This window comes from Nelusetta ayraudi, unplaced genomic scaffold (genome assembly GCF_046127955.1).
Source record: "Nelusetta ayraudi isolate G7.1 ecotype Tasmania unplaced genomic scaffold, CSIRO-AGI_Nayr_v1 ptg000084l, whole genome shotgun sequence".
In the NCBI taxonomy this organism is placed as follows: Eukaryota; Metazoa; Chordata; class Actinopteri; order Tetraodontiformes; family Monacanthidae; genus Nelusetta; species Nelusetta ayraudi.
The window spans coordinates 397,731-418,593 of NW_027466134.1; the positions used below are offsets into that span (position 1 = coordinate 397,731).

Sequence of the window (20,863 nt, forward strand, 5' to 3'; positions counted from 1 at the left end):
CTCACGGAATTGCTCCTCGTCTCTTCTCCAAAGCCCGGACGGACGGACGGACGGGCGGATGATTGCGGAATCCGTCCGTCAGCCGCCGAGACGTCCGAGACGCCGGCTAGCGAATCCTCCGACGCTGCGAGACGCTGCCTGAGCCCCCCCCCACCCCACACACACACACACACACACACACACACACACACACACACACACACACACACACACACACACACACACACACACACACACACTCCACCCCACCGGCAGCTGACAAATGTTGATTCTACATTAACCGCGTGTGCAAATACTGTCCCATCGGAGGGGGGGGGCAGCAGCTGTTCCTACCTGCGCACTTTAACACCTTTAGATGATTTGGGGGAGGGAGGGTTTTGGGGGGGGGTTATGGGTTGGGGGCGTGCTGTCTTACATGACACAGTAGTCGCTTTATTTGGCCGCGCCTGGGAAGACCGAACCTCCTCCTCGAAACCCCCCCCCCCCCACCCACCCGCTCGACCTGCGAAGCAACAGCTGCTGTTGGCGGCAACATTTCCTATTTCTGCCGCAGGTGGATCGTGTAGCTCGCACTTTATCACCCCTAGAGGCCGTGTGAAGGACAAAGCCGGCCCGCCAATAAACAAAACTAATGTTTTGATACGGGCACCCCCGGCCCACCCCTGACCCTAACCCCTGGGTTTCTTTGAGATCCTGATTCTCCTGATCCTGATCTGCTCATACCAGATGCCTTGTTGTCGAAACTTCCAAGTGGATTAAAAAAAAAAAAAAAAAAAGCAGAGTTGGCCACTTACCCACCCAGGAGAGGCGTCGCTTCCCTTTGTGACATCACGATGGGGCAATTTTTTTTTTTCCCCCTCTAGTTCTCATGCTTCAGCGCTCCCTTCTTTCTAAAGAGGTGAAGCAGGGGGAAAAAAGATGGTAAATGATGGACGGTCTCACACACACACACACACACACACACACACACACACACACACACACACACACACACACACACACACACACACACCAACTTGTTTTATTTCTAGGAACATTACGTCATTGTGCTCCAGGCTTGTCTTTCCGTTCAGACATGCGTCCGCGTCAGAGGAGGTCCGAAGCCTCGGACTCCAGGGACGCATTGCTCCTGGTCAGCGCTCCGAGGTCGAGTCGTTGACAGCAGCCTTGTTTTCACCGCCACCGCCCGAACACAAGGAGGGCTCGCTGTCCGTCGTCACACTGAGCTTTTCAAAAGCACAACCTTTCAAATCGTTCTCTCTTCTCGCTCTCACTTTGTCTTGGCTAATGTCAAGGAAATGTTGTTTTTAATTCTACTCGTTATGTTGGCACAGTTTCATGAACCAAGTTTATTTTATCCATTCAGTGTTACTCATATTCAGAATTGTGAATTTTCTTCCGTCTTTGTTCAGATTTCTAATAAAATGAAATGAAATTGCAATTTTTATTCCCTGTTTAGTGTACCAGCAGTAGCTTTTAAGAAGATTATTTGCTTTATTTTTTTTTTTAGATTTTAATGAAACATTCCCTCCACTACACAACAAAATAGACTAATACCCATATTTTTTTTTAAATCTCTTCCATATCAACATGGATACATAATTCCCCCTCCACTGTTTTGAAACAAGACGCACACGACTTCACATTGAGGTGTAATTTTAAAAAGGACAGCAAACAAACTGGCTTTCGGCTGGCTTCTGGTGGTGGCGCTCCACCGTTGTCCCAGATCTCCTGCTCCTGTTTGTCCACCACGTTATTGGTGAGCAGCCTGGAGCCACACAGGAGCAGCGCGCCCCTCCCTGACCTGATAACATTTATGGATGTAATGGATTTTTTTATGCCCGTCATTAACTGACTCTGAGATTGCAGAAAGAAATTGCTCGTACCTTTTTCTGTGGTATTTCAACTTTATGGCATTATGCTCTGATATGTCACCTTCCATCACCCATTTTTTAAGGCCAACCCCAGTGACCGGTTCGCTCTCAGATGAACGGGTCTTTTGTCCAGGACCCGTGTGGCATCTCGGACTTGCGATAAATACTTAATGACGTCGAGTAAAATCTGTGAAAGATCTCATTTCTGCACAATCATTGGCTATGTCCCAACGTGGCCGCGCGAGCTGATTTGCAGGGACTTTACTCAATGCAGATAACTCCTGAATGAAGAATGCTAACGTTCATCTCTGATCATTTCAAAACTATTTATTTATTTTTTTTGTACAAAAACAATGACAAATACAAAAACACGCTAGACAAAATGTTACTGAATTACCGACCTGAGTGTGATCCCATCAGGAATACATTTTCATTGTTACCAGCAGAATTCCCCGACAACGACATCAGAGAATCAGCAGCAAAACCACCACCAAATATGGCGTTACAAGAAAACACATGATTAAATCATCTCTTCCTCCCTTTTTCTTTTTTTTTGGCATTCAACAAACGGGCACAATGTAGAAGTTGCCTTTCAAATAAATTCTTGCAATTTAGCTTTGGTCCAAACTGAAAAAAAATAATAAGAAGAATACAATTTTCATCTTCTGTTTACTTTTAAGTTGTTGCATGATACAAAAGGCCTTAAAATTCTTCTATTTGACTTGTATAAAACGTCAACAAAGTTATAACAGTGAAGCAATCCATCTAAAAGGGACCAGTGGGATGTCATCAGGTATTCGTGCAATTCATGATAGTAAAAATAGTGTTTTGGAATGAGCACTGAACTCACAGAACCTTCGATTGTTTGGATTTTGATTTTTTTTTTTTTTTTTTTAAATTAATCATTTTAAAAGGGTGGTAAATGAGTTACATTATTCGTTATATTTCGTGAAAATGATATTGTGTTTTCAACACTGGTGGCTGCAGAGGCAGACTTCGATCTTTCCTAGCAGTTAGAGGTGATGATGAGGTTTTGGGTCTGTCGCTAACGCGATGCTTCCAAAACCAAAATGTCTCAACATTCCAGCATTCTTCATCAATCAATCTTCATCGGTCCACGGTTTGTAAAGTCTTTCGGTCAGCATTTCAATTGTTCTCACTGTGGAACAGAATAGCGTTGAGCTTACACCGCGCACACGGAGCAAAAGCGTGTTTCACAGTGCTTCGCCGTGATACAAGAATAGCAAAACATCTTGGATGAATTACTGACCTGGGCACCGGTCAGTTCATTTTCTTCTGACTCTTCTTGCCCGGCGGCGTGCTGAACTGGACAATGTTGAAATACACGAAGGTGCCCAGGAAGTGTAGGTAAGCCGTCGCAGACACCAAGACGGGAAACAAGTCAGGCAGACGTGGCGGAGGAACCAGGGCGACGGTCGCCACGCTCTGGGCTGCCATGACCACGACGCTGACGTAGAACTGGAGAAAGTGAACGAAAGAGCGGTTACCATTCGGTATAGTGACAGGGATGATGAAATGCTAAAGGCTTTGATAAATCAGCCGACTGGTGAGAAATCACTTGACAAAGCCAGAATTGTCAAGCACCTCGCGTCAGAATTCCACTGACGCTGTCAAGTCTTTTGGGTTTGTAACAAATCAGCTCAAATGTTTCATGGATTTATTTGACAAAGTCTCTCTGGGACGGAAGGAGGCCGAGGTCAATGTTTGGAAAGTTGGCAGAATGGAGGAACATTGGAGCACTTTGTCTTTGGCATCAAAGACGAGCCAATCTGATATTTTGTGCGCTGGTGGAGCGACTTGCTATTGGTACACGGGAGCCAGACCCTTGCTATATATTCTTATGTATATACGAGAACCGTTCTAAGGGTAGGAGAACCAAACTACTTTTATGGTACTGCGATTACACACTTTTATCAACGTATTTATGGGCATTACATTACGCTTTTGCCAGTATAAAAATCATAAATCAAGCCAAATATTACACACTGGACCTTTAATGGTAAAACCAATATCCCAGAATCCAGACTATAGGACGAGATCCTCGTAAAAACAGCGAAAGGACGGGGCACCCGAAGCGTAGAGCAAACTGTTAGCTTTTCCCTCAATTTTAAGTGCAACTATAATCGCGAGAGCAATGAACGATTTCACTTAGAAGCTCCCGTACGACTCTCGCGTATCCATCACGGGGATGACTCGACCATCAAAATGGTCATTTGAAAGGTGCCGTAAAGAAAATAGTCGGGCGATTTAAATTCGGGCCCCAGTGACTACTTCTGTGACTGGGTGGGGGGGGTCACAAACAGAGTTGGAGATGGGAGCGAGATCGTTGGTGTGTCTATTTGGGCTTTATGACCCGGAGGGAGGGAGGGAGGGAGGTCGTTGAGTAAGATGTAGGAAACACCTCGTGCCCACACACACACACACACACACACACACACACACACACACACACACACACACACACACACACACACACACACACACACACACACACACACACACACACACACACACACACACACACAGCCAGCCCAAACCCATGAAGCCCAAACCCATGAAACCTTATCGCCTTCATCAGGGGCTCGCTATTTATGCTTCTTGTGTAAATAAATATATCTAGGCAAACCTGTGTTAATGACGCGCGCTATAAAAAGACGCCTGCTCCTAATCTCTGACACCCTACTGGTGCCCCTGTCGCTAAGGGGCCTGGCAGCGCAGCCCCTTCAGACGCCGTGGAAACTTAAATAAGTGAGAAATAATTCTTGGGCTGGCAAGCGGCTTTCATCCCCGGACAGCTTACACAAGCCTCACAACGCTCGGCACATGATTCTTTATTTATACAGTCGGGTATGTATCTTCTCACACCGCCGCAACATTCGGGTCCGCTGCCACTTTTGAAAGTGCAGGCCACCTGGGATGGCGAAATCGGGCATCCGTCTTATTACCGGCGCATCAGCTGCACGTCCCCGCTCCACCTGCCAAGCAAAGCGGGCCGCGAGTTAAGCGCATCAAGCGGCGCTATCGGTGTCACCGCTTGTCCCCGCTGGTTATTAAATGCAGCTGGTCTCGCGAAAAGAAAAAAAAAAAAAGGAGGGGGGGTGTGGGGGGGGGATGCAGTGAAGTGACCTTAAAGCGTCGGCGTACATAACGAGGAAATGGGTGAAATTGTGCCGTCAAACTCACTTCACATTACCTCACATTGACTCTATGAGTTACACTCACGCTCAGCTGGGACTTCATAGCTTATTGTATCGCTGCCAGCTGTGCGTTTCTTACACACTGGGTATATATATATATATATATATATATTTATATTGTTGTATTGTTTAATTCAATTAGTTTATTTTTAGAAGATTGTCGCGCACCAACATCACCGAAACAAATTGCTTGAATGTGTAAAATCTTACTTTTTTTGTGTGTTGATTTTAATTATTCCTGTCATCCGGTATAATAAAGTGTTAATGGAAAAAAAAGTTTAAAAATGATATGACCTGGTCCATCTATATTAATGTAATTATTAAAGTGATTTATTTATTTTTTTTACATAAAATGAAGAGGCTCCTACTGAGACAGAGCTCATCTGACAACTAATATGAAGCATGTGACATGTGACAGACTTCATTTCTTCCATAGTTGAATTTTTTAAAGAATATATTGTTATCATGCACTACTAGATCGACACTTTTTGAGGTCTTTTTTTCCAATCTAAAGTGACAATCCCCTTGATATCGAGCCTTCACACGGCCGCCCGACAATCTCAACTTTGTATCCCGGGACTCGGGAGCACACCGACCTTCCACTTCACGATCCGGCCCATGTCCAGACCCGGCAGGAAGAAGAGCAGCCTGCGGTAGGCTCCCATCCTCAGCTCCTCCTCCGAGCAGCGCTCCAGCGCAGACAGGAGGTAGACGCCGAAGAAGAGGAAGGCCAGCGAGGTCACGACGTAGGGAGCCAGAAGGCCGTCCTTCAGAAAGAGCGGCACCATGCTGCACGCGGGGGACAAGGACAACATGGACTTGGGTGATTCTGTTCCTATAAAACGCCAAGTGTAAAATTTGCTTTCAAAACTAAAACTATATAAACATATGTAACATATGCTGCATGTGACCACTGGAAGGGAAGGAAGGAAGGTAAACAAAAGCAAGAGAATGGAGAGGATTCAAGAAAATATTGTCTTAAGTTGTTTAGCTAAGAGTAAATCTGAGCTCAATTCAAGGTGTACAGGGGTGACCATGTGCTCACTTGTTATCTTGGTTTAAAAAGATAATTTTTCCAGAAGAGAAGTTAAGGAACAATGTAAAAAAAAAAAAAAAAAAAAAATCATAATTATTTCAAGCATATGGCAAAAGCGATTTCCAGCAACAACAACAACAACAAAAAAAAACTTTTGCTGTTGCTGCGCATAGACTCATGAAAGTTCATGTCATCCAGTTCAATACAATCACATTTACTTAAAAACAAACAGAAAAACCACCTCATTGTGTTGAGTCGGTCAGGCGGGCTGCACAGACAGAGTTGGCCTGCAGGGGAAGAGCTCTTGCTTATCTTAGTTTAGCAGAGCGCCGTGGGCAAGAACAACAGTTGACTTATATCAAATTGCACATCACCCGCGGCTTGTAAAAAAACTATCTTGTCACAACAAAACACTCATTGGAATTTTCACTGCAAGGGGGGAAAAAACAGAAAGAAGAAGAAGAGTTCCATTCAGCAGGATAAATGCTTAACGACTTGGAAATACATACTTGGTCAATTTAAGCAAGACTGGCTGCATTCTGCCCCCCTCCCCCCCGTATAAATTGCGACGTGTTAAGCGACCATTTGGCCAATTATGTCGACAAAAGATGTATTTTTTTTTTTTTTTCTCTCTCCATCCTCGGGGAGGGCGGAGTCCGCGGAGGATGCGGACAATGTGTGAGTGCGACTGTACCGAGGGGGCGGCGACAGACTGACCTCCTGTCCCCCGCACTTAGACGGCAGGCATGCGGGCTATGCCGCGTAATAATCCGCAGATGCCCTCATACTAAACCACACGCACAACAATTAGCGCTGCCGGAAGAATTTAACAACAGCTGCTGAAAGTCAGACACAAGATTTGAGGCAAGCGCTTCTCCCTCTTTTTCTCTCTCCGCGTCTCCTCTCTCCCGCTCTTTTCCCCCGCGCGGCACATCCGCATGTTCGGCGTTTTCGGTGCGAATCGGCGAATAAATATACGCTAGTGAGATGAATCACTGGCTCAAAATGTCTCAAAGGCGGTTAAGAAAAAAAACGACTTAGACACCACAGTTCTCTCTCCATTTTGTTTAGCTTCGAGGTTTGATATGTTGTGAGTTCAGAGATGATATTTTGCAGATCTTAGTGAACCAACAATTATTTAACGGTTAACTGAGTAATATTTGCAGATTTTGAAGAAGAAACAGCGACATCAAGTGGTTACGTTTTAGATGGCAACGCCTGTCAATCTCCTCCCCTTCCTGAACTTGCCAGTGAGCTACGTCAGCCTGGGCACCCAAACCTGGATACCTCGTCCAGCTTCTTCTTTGTTGGTTCATTTGAAGATGTGAGAAGTCACCCTAAATATAATAAATATATAATATATAAATGTATAAATGTGTATAATATATAAATATTGGATATATTATACACAGGACAACAGTAAGACAAAAGAATGCAACTAGCATAACCTTATAATCAGATTGGAAGGAAGGTATTATTGCTTTTATCATCATTTCACTTGTGAAAAGGTCAAAAAGAGATATCAGAGCCTCTTACACCAAAGAGCCAAAGCGCCTCTTACACCACTCCTTTGTGCCTTACCCAATACTAGAACAAATGGAAAATGCCACTAGCTTGCCTGAATGTCAAGACCTTAACTAAAGGTTGTTGCTTCCAGTGTGTCAGCAGGTTGTCATCTGACCAGGTTATCGCACACTCTTAATAATAATAATAATAATAATAATAATAATAATAATAATAATAATACATTTAATTTGTAAGGCGCCTCTCAAGGCACGCAAGGTTGCCGAACAACAGTTAAAAAACAATTAAATAAAAGTTAACATGATAAAACAATACAAAACAGAGCAAAACACTGACAATCAGGTATATGCCTGCCTGAAAAGGTGGGTCTTGAGGTGGGATTTAAATGTGGAGATGGAGTCTAAGTTTCTGATGTCGGGAGGGAGAGAGTTCCAGAGGCGGGGGGGCAGAGTGGCTGAAGGCTCTAGCCCCCATGGTGGACACACGGAAAGAGGGAACGGAGAGGTTGATACACACTCTTACCTGAATGTGGAGGCCAGCAGGAACCAAACGCCTACTAAAGGGAGATCGCTCAGCAGGAGGCACACGGGCCTATGAAAGAGCAGAGAGTTCAGTGTAAACTTTACGATCCGAAAAGTTACTCACAGGGGGCTGGAAGTGAGGCCGTGTCGGGTGAGGGCTGAAAGGAAACTGACGCCGCCTCAAAACACACAATCAAGCGCACAAATCGATTATTGATTGTTTGTCACAAGCCAGTACAGCGGACGGTTGATTTCACACAGGTCTACTGGTGTTCACTGTGACGCCACTGACAAGGAAAAGTTGTGGTGGAAAAAATGTTTTTGGACACCTAATTTTGTCTTACTAACAATAAACAACAAAGTAATTTCCATTGGTTTGTGTGCCTCAAATGCAGCCAAACCCTTAGAGACAGAGAAAATAATTATCTGGCAAATTTTTAACGACAATAATTCGGATTGAGTGAAATTTTAAGGGCGTCCGAAAACCTTTTTTTTCGCTCCTGCACGGCTTTCCCTGAAAGTCAAAGTTCAATTCCGACATTAAACAAGAGGCGATTCGTTTCACAAAATAAAAAATGAACTTTCTTCATAGCGTATATTGACATCAATGCACAGCGTACACCTGCCGCTGGCTAAAACCTGCTGGTGTGCGTCACTGCTAGCGCGGGGCTAGCTGCGCGCCATGCAGCGAGGACACTTTCCACCAGTCTCTGAGCCCATAATTACAGCCCGTGCTCTTTCGGCGATCCTGTTACAGCCCAATAATTGATCCTGCGCAAACAACGCCCTGAGCTGCCGCCTGCCATTCTTTCCTAATCCCTAGACATGCATTACTGATTGATTCGGGGGGACAGGTGGGAGATATAACTCAATAGTTAATAAAGCAACAATCTACCCTAATCTAGATTAATAGATGAGCCCAGATCTCGGAGCCAAATCCCCCCTGTGCTCGAATCTGCGCTTCCACTTTACTCTCGACCTGCAGCCACCACAGCTTCATACGTCGGGGACTGAATGGGAACGAGCGACGCATGCGTCGTTGTTACGCTCGTGTTTGTTGGGGGATGACGGCAGGCAAGTAACACTCCCGGCCAGTAGGTGGTGCCCCCTCTTGCCTCACTGTTCTAATATTGAATAAATTGACCACATATTGTCAGTGTTGCACGGGCTATACAAATTAGTGCATTGCATGTCATTAAATTCTAATGTCACACACGAGCCACGACAACATAAACTAAAATACGAAATCCCCCCCCCCTCCCTTCCCACAGGTCGATGATTCTTTCGCGGGACTTGATGATGTGAAAGCCAATCAGCAGCGACTATGGCCCTTGACACACATATGCCAAATGCTTATTAGATCACAGGCACTGAAAGGTGATTCATTTTTTGGTATTCAAGAAGAATGGAGCATTTCTGACCGAAATGCTCCATTCTTCTTGAATACCAAAAAATGAATGGAGAATGGAGCATTTCGGTCAGTACTCTAACTAGTTTGTCGGCCAGCAAGTATTTCACAGCTTTAATACTTTGCCCCTTCATAAAAGTCTTGCTTTATTCAAATCGTTGCCAAATCAAGACCTTTGAGCGCTTATCTGCAACACATCTGCAGGAGAGGGATATCATACGAAAGCGTGCACATCATGCATCAGGTGAACTTAGATTTGGGATGGTGAGGAGACGAATGGCTCCTCTGCGTGCATGTCATGAATATCTGAATTATGGCAGAGCGACGGGGAGAACGCGACCGGTGCCGTCACGTGGTGAGAAATCGCTAAACCTCCGAGATGGGACTGTTATTGCCTCGCTACTTACAAGGCTGCCAGCAGGATGGACTTTTCGTGGACTTGATAGGAGAAAAGGAAAAACGCCAGGGATGAGTTGACCTAAGAGTGACGGTGAAGTTTCGTTAGCCACGTTTGTAGGTGTTTTGAAATATTCTGCACATTTAGGTTGTACTCATGTAGAGTTGACTTACCAAGGCCAGTTTAAAGTGCCAGAAGGTGGGCTTCATGAGGACTCTGAGGGAGGAGGGCGCGGCTGCCAGCAGAGTGCAAGCAGTACTGAAAAATACAAGAAAGAAGAAGTCGGGTGATCACACATCAGCCATGGCAAAGAAGTTTAATTCCCAAAGTTCAAAAATAACTGTTGGTTGGTCGCAGTGAGGACTACAGCATCGATTTAGAGGTAAAATTAGAGATAAGATTAGCAAATTACTCCAGGCTCAAAAATGCCAACGTGCAATAAAATGACGACGCAGCCACTGTTATTTCATCAATTCACTTAATTTTCTTCCCCCTTTCTGAGAGGTTTGGCCTGTTTCCGTTAGAGGCTAATTATAATTTGTACTGTACCCTTCAGTATAGCAAACACACTGGCACCGACTGCGGACTTGAAACCCTACGCTGCTGCCTGACGCATACCTTCTCAAAATTTGCACCACAACTGCGACAACTGTGATTTGGCCGACCAGTTCAGTTTGCGTTTTTGGCTTCTCACAGTATCTCTCAGCATTGACGTGTATACTTATGTGCACTGAGGCAAAACGATACCAAGAGCTTTGCTGCTCCCAGTTTCTATTCTAAGCTCCTTTTACATAAACTGATGGGAAATGAAGTTTTAGTGAAAGAGTTTTTCATATCACTTCAATTACTCTACGCTCATCTGAAAGTGACAAAATGATTCAATCAGATCTCGGTCACTGGGAGACCGCAGGACCCAAACCTAAGAATTCATCATCCACAGCTACTGTTGTGTCCACTTGAAGGTCCCCGGCGTGTGAAAGTCTGTGTGAAAATACCTCTGCTGCGTGGGAAACAACCAAATACAGCCCCCTTCTTGGAGGCCACGAGTTTAACCCATTCAATTGTCACCTGCCGGGAGGGGGGGAGGCGCCCGGAGAGAGTGACTATGTGTCGGCGCGAATGTGCTGAGAGGTCGGGAGGCGAGTTAGTTCAAGAAGGGGGCGGCAACAAAGTGTTTCGCTTTGACAGGGACGGAGATAACGACGGCGCGCAGAGAGACGGGAGGAAGAAGGCGCGCGGCGAGCAAGTGTTCCACGGGCGTGCCGCGCGCAGGGCAGGGCAGGGCGCTCCGGAAAGACAGCGGATCACTTTTCACAGCTGATTCATTCTATGTACACAGTAAACCCACACCGGAGCATTTAGCAATCCAATCCCCCGAGCCAAAAAGACAAGAGTGTTTTTCATTTGTTTGAAATACGCCACAGTCAAGGAAGTCCGAGCTGAGCCCGGGGACTTAGCAGTCTGGCAGAAACGTGTTCATCCTGCAAACGCAGGACTCCTAAATTTAGCGAGTGGGGTTATTTAAGCAGCTTCCGCCATGACACAACACAACGGCTTTTCGGCAACTTCTTTCTCGGATGGCGAGCAGTGAATTAACGGCAGTTTTCGTTGGCCGCACACTCAATCTTTCCTTGTCGAACGCTTCGTCATCAGATTAAGCATGTAATTTGCCATTCTGGTGGGGGGCCCGGGGGGGGGGAAGAGAGAGTCAAATGAATGTCTCGTGTTTCTGCAGCTCCTCGGGCGACTCTGCCTCTTGTTGCCACATTTACAAAGACAGCTGCGACTTCACGTCCTCACAAAGACCTCGTCTCCCAGCAAGGAAGAAATTAACTTACTTACTGTGTAAGAGGGCAAGCGCAATAATAAAAAAACAAACTGGCAACTAAAGCTTTTTCACTTACCTGAGGTAGACCTGGGAGTCACTGGACAGAACTGATCTGACCTTTATCAGGATGTTTAAGCTGCACCATGTGTTGGCCACTTTATCCTGTGCAAGCGAAGGCAGAGAAAGTGTCACTTGGTGCTATCACAGATACACACATTTAAGTCCAGCGCGTCTTCCAGCGCGTGTGAAAAAGCAAACAGACAAAATGAGTGTTGAGGTGTAAATAGGCTATTTCCACACCACAGCTGCAAAAATATGCGCAGACGCATTCCAGGGTCGACATTTGCACGCGGGCCTCCTTCATAAATTTCAGGAGAAGCATGTGACTGATTTGTAAACTTGAGGGCGCAAGGCCAAGGGTCGCGGCGGAGCACTTTCTGCACCGACAGCACATACAGACCAACCACAGAGTACAGAAGGGAAATACAGAACAATTTATTTCCTCACTGCAAGCACAATTTAAAAAAAAAAAAAGTCTAAATTAAATGCATTTCCTTCAACTTACCAAAATTGATAAATTAACAAAACAATTTTAATTTTGTCTGCCGATAAACTACTAAGTTTTTTTAATTGATTTTGTGGAAGAATGAATGAAAAGACATTTTCCAGTAGACCGTGACAAGATAAGATTTAATTTGAAAAACCAAATATTTCCATTAGGAAAATTCAACAGACTAGACTATTTTCTTTACTTTTGCCACCCACTGGAATTATCTATCAAAAACAAAATTCCATCAACACTATCGGTTTTATCATGTGCAAATTTTTATTATGTGGTTTCATACCAAGTCAACTCAGCTCTCTGAACACCACTTTCTTCCATTTGTTCAGTAATCTCGTGAAAGACCAAGTGGATAAGTTGCGACCTTATGATGTTATGACCTTAATGCCGCCATAAGACAACTTGTGCTTCATGAGAGACCAGGGCATCACTGTCAGATCCACCCGATTTAAGTGCTTAAGCAGTCGGGCAGCGGGGACGAGGTGATACCGAGGCCTGAGCTGCCACTGCGTGCCACCGGTACTGTGCGACACACAGCGTTGAAATGAGCTTCATCATTTCTCCCTGAATGGTTTAAGTGGGTGGCCGAGAAAGTGTCTAAAAAAAACTCCTCCTCTTCCTCCTTCTCTGTCTTCATGCGCTACAGCTGCTCGCAGCACAGCTGTGCGGACCCTGACGGCAGCCTAGTCAGCAGCGGCGGGGCGTGCGGCCCTGCGTGTTGCCTCAGAACCTTCCTTCTCTCCTTCCTCTCGGCCTCCCCGCTCCAAATAACCGCGGCGAGAATGTTCCTGGACGTCCAAGCGAAGGTGGGTAAACTTACAAGCGCTCAGAGGCTCAGAAGCCGCAACCCTCGACCACCACCGCCGCTATCCGCCAGGGGCCCCTCTGTCAGCGCTGACCCTTCTCAACCCCCCCACCCCCAACCCCACCACCTTCTGCTTAACACACACAGACTCCACTGCTGCCGTCACTGGGGAACATCTCGCACCTTGGGTCATTTTGCCTGCGTCATTTCTGGGCGCGTGCCTTTCGCTGAAATTTCAATTACTACCCAGATCTGTGACGCCGTGTGAAGGGTGCTGCCACCTTGAGGGCTGGGGACAAGAGTCGACCCCCACCCCCAACCCCACCCCCACCCTCCAGATAGCTTTCAACACCAGCCAGCAAGGTCAGACCAGTGGGAGGCTCCTCTACATACTCATCATTAAAGTTACTCTCCACAGTGTGCTTTCTTCAGGCCATTTTATCCACTTGGTTGAGCTGCTTCCACTGTTGGAAGCAGCTTGTTCCACTGTATACTCATATCTCAGCTGGCTCGTTGTTTCCAGGCTCTATGAAATCTGCCTGATTCCTTCAGAATCAGCATTACAGTCTCCTGTCTGCTGTCAGTGAATAGACCACAGTCAGTTGCGATAGCCAATCAAATCTTGAGCCTGCAATGCCAAGGCCATCCAGCTGGCCTTAAGCCTAATTCTGACCTGTGACTGGATAAGCACTCATGAGAGCCTGAAAGATTTATCCAAGCCTCAAGGCCCGACAGCAGGAGGAGGAGAAGGTAAACTGACAAATCTGCACTTTGTAATGTAAATAACATGGTTCAATTATTTTGCTGTTGCATGTTTTCAAAAACAAATGCAGATAATCAGTTGACTTTTATTTTTCAATGAATAGTCTGTTTTGTTCATGAAACTGCAACAATGCACAGTTTATTGGACGAATGTCTTAAAATCGCCATTTAATTAATTTATTTATTTATTTCCAGTATTGATGGTAATATGGGGTGTAGTAATTTAGGTAGGACTAAGTACAATGTCCTAGAGGTGACGTGCACGGCCGGCCACTGCGTCGGACGCTACGGCTGCCTCTTCAAGTTGTCACATCCTGAGCCTATCCCCCCCCCCCCAAGAGGAAACGGCTAATAACATTAGAGGGCAGCTGAGATCGCGAGACGGGATTCTCACAGATCTTAAAGCGCTTCGATGGGAATCACTTTAAGATGGCTGGAACACAACCGGACCAATCAGTTTAAGACGTGGCAGCAGGAACCAGTGAAGGAGCGACGGGGGTTGGGGAGGGTCACGTAAAAAACCTGACAAACTCTTCCTTTTTAAAAGGTCAAAAAAAAAAATTAAGCAAAGATCTGCACAGAGAATATGTTTTTGGAAAGAGTCCAGCCAAAGACGGTTCAACAATCCAGTTAGCCGCTGATCGCAGCACGAAAACCCGTCAGAAACTATGTGTGTCCGCCAGCATGTGTCAGATGAGCTGCGTTACACGCTGGTCGCACTCATCAGTCCGTAAAAGCTGGACTGTGGCGAAGCGTTGAAAAACAGCCGGGCCATAAATTAGTCAGATTGATCTGCATACGCGGCAGCCGTCGTGAGACTCCTCTCATGACCCTTTCTATTCCATTTCATTCAACCATTTTCTCCGGTCCTGCCACGTACGTCTGTGTCAGTGTGCGACACTCACGGAAGTCAGTTCGCTTCTAACGCCACCTGGTCAACTTTGCAGGTCTAAATTGTTCATGGATTTGCTGGCGAATTTTGTTAAATGTAATAAAACTGTTGTCACCCTGAGGATTTGTACTAAATGACACAGACCAGAGCAGACCAGGTCTGTTTCATGGAGATCTATGGTTTTTAAGCCGTCTACTGCAGTCTGGATCATGTGTTATTGATTGAATATTGAATTGGCAGTGATTCTGCAGCAAATTCTATTGCTTCTATCTTGATCTCTTTGCTCTAAAAGTGTATTTTCGTTATCCCTTGAGGCGAGTGTGTCAACACAGCTTCACTGCTATGGTCTTCAGATTCTGTTTCATGTCAGAACCAAAATGGAAACAAGCCCTTTCATAGGACCGTTATTCTCATCCATCCATGTGACAATTCATGCACCAAGTGGAGAGCAGCGTTGATTCAATCAAAGCAGTAAGTACTGATTAGCCATGCTTTGTAATTTGTTGTAAATTTCCATGACCAACGGACTACAGCTTCTTGTAAAATTGTTGCTTTTTCATTTTAGTTTTGTGAAAAAAATAAATAAATAAAAAAAAGAAAATCTGTGTATTCTTCCTCAAAACAGAGACATAACAAAAAATTCCGACATAATTCAGGATAAGCAAAGCACTGGGCTTTAGGGATAAACTACCTCATAATTCAACAAAAGATGGTCTTGGATATAATGGCTTAAAATCCCTGATGCTCAAAATGTTACACAGATTCAAAAATGCCTTTTCCTGATCCTATTTCTTTTAAAATGCCGTCGCCAAATTTAGTTCCTTTCACTTGTGAGCGTTCCCTTTCCTTCCGGTGAATCCCTGCCGCACGGGCGGTGAGGAGGTTCACCATCTGCGGCCCTTCAAGGGCAAGTCCAGGTTTGCAGGGATCTGTCACGGCAAACATGATCTGTATGGATTATCGAATGTCCAGGTCACACTCGTATAACATTAGTCTACATAAGCTTTTAGAGATCTCCCAGATCTGTCTGGATATATTATCTACCCGCTCACTTCCTGAAATGTCATACGCAAGATTGTTTGCAAAGAACATCCCTCTGAACGCTCTCCCATGACAAGCAATGCAAATGTTTTTATATATATATATAAGACTGAGTGGTAAGTTGGGGTTTATCAGACGCCGCTTGCGTGTTGCAGTACCTCAAACAGGCCGCGAGCCACGGGAAAGATCCTCCTGACCACCTGCAAGGCCTGACCGGGGTCAGACAGGAAGGGCAACCAGCAGAGGGCAAAGGTCACCAACACAGTTGCAGCAACTCTCACCAACAGGAAAAGCCTAGGAGAACAGGGTCGCACAGTCAAGCAGGCGCTCGGCAAAAGTGGACCGGGTATGTTGCAACAACAAAGAGGGAGACAACTGTGGACAAGACGGGCCCCGTTTTTGGTAAACCAAGCAAACCTACAGAAATATTTAACTCCAACAACATGGAGTTTACAGATTTGAGTTGCAGAAAAATTGTCAGTCCATTAATATTGATATATAGGATTTTGATATTTACAAAAAACACACACAAAAAGACATTTCTGTCAGTTAAACCTTTCAAATTTCATGTGTAATTAAATGTTAATATCAGTAAATGTGTCAATAAATCCAATGATAATCTTATTAAGAATACTTTTTGAGCCTCAAACTTCCCTGTTTCCCTAATAGCAAGTTTTTAACGTCTCCAATAAATGTTTTGATCAAATCAAATTTATAATGCACTTGGGCTAGACACTAATTTATGCAAAATGAATGTCACAAATCAATGTAGGCAGTAACAACAACATGATGTTAACAATTTTTTGTTAGTGTACTTTAAAAAACTACAGACAGTTGTTAGCGTTACTGTCAACGTGTCAGTTTGATTTTATTCACTTTAACGGAGAAGGCTAAAATTAGCACATGCCTTGCCTAAATCCTAAATTTGGGACTTGACCCTTGTGTGACGGGAATGCAGTGAAAGCCATGCATCAGCTGAAAGTCTCCAGCGCAGCTCGGAGGCAATCTTGTCAGCTGTGAAGCTGCTGGGGAAGTTGCACACGCAGCATAGCTGAGGAGTTTGGGCATGGCGAGAGTGTCATCTGGACATATCTCCCCTCCGGCCCTCCTAATCCAGCTCTCCATTTGCTACTAAATGCCCTTGGTACATTGTTACTAGATAAACAGACACTGGACACACTAGTAACAGCATCCAATCTGATTACCTCAGTCATTCTGTGGATCTCCTGAGGACACGGCTCGCTTATAGACTGACATTACGTGTCCGCTTTGAGCGCTCAGCTGACACTTCCCATGCAGAGTGACAAAACAGTGCAAGCAAAACAAATGCGCAGGTTGGACAGTCTGTCAGTTTACACGCACAGAAATAAATCTGCTTTATTTCCTGGGCCAGAACCACACCAGGGGCTGCCACTTGAAAATTCAATGGATAGAAATACATTTTAAGATTTATCCGGCTGGTGCTTTTGGTCGCACTCTTTTGAGATCAGTTTCTAGAGATCCAGATTGCAGGAATGTGTTGCATTGGACAGGAATGGGAAAAGGTTCAGCGATGCTACAAAGAAAGAAAAGGTTCGAATGGGTTGTCACATATTTACAGTGACATTTAGAAGGCAAAAGGCCAAACAAACTTGGGAAAGGTGAGATGGATAAAGTAGAAACTGAACGGAGATCTGATTGTATACTGCTTCAAAATGAGAAAGCAACAGTATATATGGTTCTTCAATTAGTAAATTATGGCATGGAACTGGGCAGAGCATAGGGTGAATAAACATACTAAATATATTACTAAAGCCATCCATTTTAAAAATGAACAAGTTTTGACCGTGTTGTTTGAACAGAATGTGCTGTTCTGCCCCTGACCTGAGCTTATCAAACAAGTACTATATGACTGGCCACTTTAAAGACTGGCCAAGAGTATGTGCCCGCTGGTTGGCAACAACTACCAGACTTTGTGCTATTTATATGGAAAATAAATAAATAAATAAAAATATTACAAAAAATCTGTGTGAGGGATTTGGAAGAAATGGACTCACCCTCGGCCTGTGAGGCCCAGTTTGATGCACTTCCCCAGCAGGTAGCAGAAGAAAGGCAGGGCATGGTACAACTCCATCTGTTTATAATTGAGAGCCAGGCAAAAGGCCACGGAGCCAAACACATACCAGCCAAAACCGAGGCCCAGGACCCCCCACAGGGCAAAGCCCAGGCTGATGCTGTTGTACCTGGTGTGGTTAAGGTTAGTAATGTACTCTCATCATCTCATCATCACAAACAACATCATGAAAATAGTTTTAAACAACGCCAAAAACTGTTTCATTGTTGTGTCACTGGTGAGAATTATTATGTTATTATTAGTATTATGCAAATGATGAATTTGATAGATTGGAATTACATGACCTGAGCAACTTCTTTACATAGTTTGGACTGTCGTGGCCTCCAAAGTGAGGAAACATGGACTAAACACAGGACAAGAGGCAAGAAAAGATTGATGAAAGATTTTAGTTTGCCCTGTGTCACCAAACCTGGCTTTTTGTCCTCATTTTTAAACACCTCATTTATTGAAATAGATATCCACGTCTTTTGAATTGCCCGATGTCCTGGGGGCAAAATATCTACGTATTAACTTAAAGGAGCGTGAAAAACAATTAATTGATTCGTTTAGGCCTCTGAATGTCTTCAGGAGCAGTCACAGCGTACTGATCAGGCTGGTTATTTTTGAAGGTACCAGATGTAAGAAAACCATAATTGAAGTTAGAAAAAAAAAAAAAGTGGTGATACAAGATTCTTATGGAGACACCGATTCATTGACTTGCTCAAATTGGACACTGCAACTATTAAAAAAAATTTTGACAATTCAATGACATAAAAAAACTAAACTGAAACAAAATTTGTTGCACAACTCAAGTCAGTGACTGCAATGAGGAACGTTAGCATTTTAGCTGAAGTTTTCAAAGCAAAATATCATTGAATAGTAAATAGTACATAAAGTACATAAGGCAACTAGTGCGTAAAGGATACTGGAAGTGGCCGTAGTCAATGAGGATTAATCCCGGGTAGAGAAGGATGCAGAACAGAGTGGAAATCTGTGGGGGAAAAAAAACGTATTATGGTTGCTTTAATAGAGTTAAATAATTTAATCCTGTATAACTAAGACTATATTTTATAATTGCATTACTGTGCCTTCTGGGTGACTAGTTTTGTAATTGGATTAAAACAACTAGGAATTTCAGAGCAGTGATTTTATTTGGGGTATTCAGTCCAATCCAGTAAAAAAAATAAAACAAAAAATATTAGATGTCCTGACATGTGAGCGTGTGTGTCACCTTTCTTCTCGTGGATCCATCAGTCAAGAACAGGCAGTATAAAGTCACAGCTGGAAAGTATACTAACAAATCTGCCAACAGGACTGAAAGACAAATAAAAATATAATTAGCAGAATATTAGGCAGAAAGCACCAAACCTGTTCCACATATATAGAATGTAATCACTTTGCATGATTACTGTACCTGTAGCTCGCATAAACAGCTTGTGTGCTGGACTTTCAAAGCCTCTGGATTTGTGGAGCTCCACCCATTCTGGGTTTATTGTCTTGGCTCTGAAAGAAATTACCAAAATCAAATGATAAATTAATAATTATTATTACAATAACATGTTTGGTTTTGAGGCTTCCCTTACATGTATGCACAGATGAGGCTGTGGTAGGCAGTCAAAGGAGGATAATCAAGGCCCCAGTAGTTCAAGTCATTCTCAGTGGTGTTAAAGTACCTGCAAGAACAGAAATGCAAACTCTGTGAGGTCATTTAAACCATTAATGCTAACTGATATGCAAATGCCCATGAAAGTGCCGTGACAACTGACATCTGACTGTTCAGACAGTCAGCTGCTCCTTTGTTGTTCCTTTATGGGTCAAGTTTTTCACACGCATATTCACAGCCTTAGGAGCTGACACCTTGTTTTTGGTTCATGGGCAGAGATACAAAGCTAAGACATTGCAGGGCAACGCATCCGTACGAACCATTCCTGAACGGGGGTGTTGTACGTCACCTCTTGCCAGTGCCTTTGGGCTTCATAATCACCAAACATGGGTGGCTTCCCGGCTCCTGGACAGAGAGACATTGAGAGAGAGAGAGAAAAAAAAGGTTAACTCATGCACGGGCTCACACGCACGCTCACACACAAGCCTCAGTGACTTATTAGGAGAGTTTAGCAAAAAAAAAAAAATGTTTTATCGTTGAACAGTTGAAAATACAAACACGACAGAAGAAGAACCAGAAGGTGACTGTTGTGATTCATCCCCGGCGCTACCACGCTCTACACACAGCCTACCTGAATACGAATTCAGCGACACGCCCCATCTCACAACGACACAGAGCAGCATAGAGAGCGACACAATACTCCAGGTTGGCATCATTCTACCCGCTAAGCGTTAATAATATGGATAATTTAAAGCTGAAACGTGTGAGTGAGTCAAACTGGAGGCTACTGACATTTCCTGTATACGTCATCCAACAAGATTTCGTTGCGCGTTCTCATTGGGTGAAGCTTGATGACGTCGAACGAGAGGCGTTCAAGGACATCTAGAGAAAGATGAGATTTTGAGCCGGGTCGCTTTCGCGGCATGTTTTGAGCTTGAATTTTTGTCATACGATGGTGAGCCATGGAAATCACGGATGTATAATTCTTATTCATGCTCACCATATGGTCCAAAGTAGAAGCTGAATTCATTAGTAATAGAGGGAATATTGAGTTGAATTCACGTTCAAATTCCCCACCTGATTTTAACCTTTTAACACTGCAGAATTAAACGTCTGATACAGCAAATACTGCTGTTGTCAGAGGACGAGTGTTATTCTGCCTCTGGATTTACATTTTTAAAAACAATTATGGCATCGTAACTGACTTTTGCATGGTTTAATTAAAAGACAAAATCATGTTGTCATCAGTATCATCTATTTTTTCATCACAGAACAACACGACAAAACGTCTTTCACTACA

At 44.2% G+C, this 20,863-nt stretch overlaps 1 protein-coding gene across 3 annotated transcripts; it reads right to left on the reverse strand.

Moving 5' to 3' along the window:
• Positions 1-1,504: 1,504 nt before the first annotated feature.
• alg6 (ALG6 alpha-1,3-glucosyltransferase) lies at positions 1,505-20,381 on the reverse strand. Of its 3 annotated transcripts, none has more exons than XM_076045422.1 (15): positions 20,195-20,381; positions 19,884-19,968; positions 19,544-19,633; positions 19,375-19,463; positions 19,192-19,274; positions 18,887-18,951; positions 17,905-18,090; positions 16,027-16,162; positions 11,883-11,968; positions 10,152-10,236; positions 9,989-10,059; positions 8,175-8,243; positions 5,689-5,881; positions 3,145-3,353; positions 1,505-1,804 (listed from the first exon to the last, which is right to left on the reverse strand). In XM_076045422.1, the coding sequence occupies exons 1-14, from the start codon at positions 20,277-20,279 to the stop codon at positions 3,156-3,158; spliced, it is 1,521 nt and encodes a 506-aa protein (XP_075901537.1). In that variant the 5' UTR covers positions 20,280-20,381; the 3' UTR covers positions 1,505-1,804; positions 3,145-3,155. The 3 variants fall into 3 exon arrangements, with proteins under 3 accessions (XP_075901537.1, XP_075901536.1, XP_075901535.1); XM_076045421.1 differs by lacking the exon at positions 1,505-1,804 and adding an exon at positions 2,184-2,501; XM_076045420.1 differs by lacking the exon at positions 1,505-1,804 and adding an exon at positions 2,539-3,033.
• Positions 20,382-20,863: the final 482 nt, after the last annotated feature.

What these genes read in the sequence shown, in the direction of transcription:
- alg6 (XM_076045422.1), bottom strand. Translation starts at nt 20,279, where the DNA reads ATGATGCCAACCTGGAGTATTGTGTCGCTCTCTATGCTGCTCTGTGTC. An exon ending in GCTGTTTATGCGAGCTACAG is followed by an intron (nt 19,275 to 19,374) that starts GTACAGTAATCA and finishes TTTGTCTTTCAG; the next exon opens with TCCTGTTGGCAGATTTGTTA. An exon ending in GCCGGATCGTGAAGTGGAAG is followed by an intron (nt 3,354 to 5,688) that starts GTCGGTGTGCTC and finishes CACTTTCTCCAG; the next exon opens with TTCTACGTCAGCGTCGTGGT.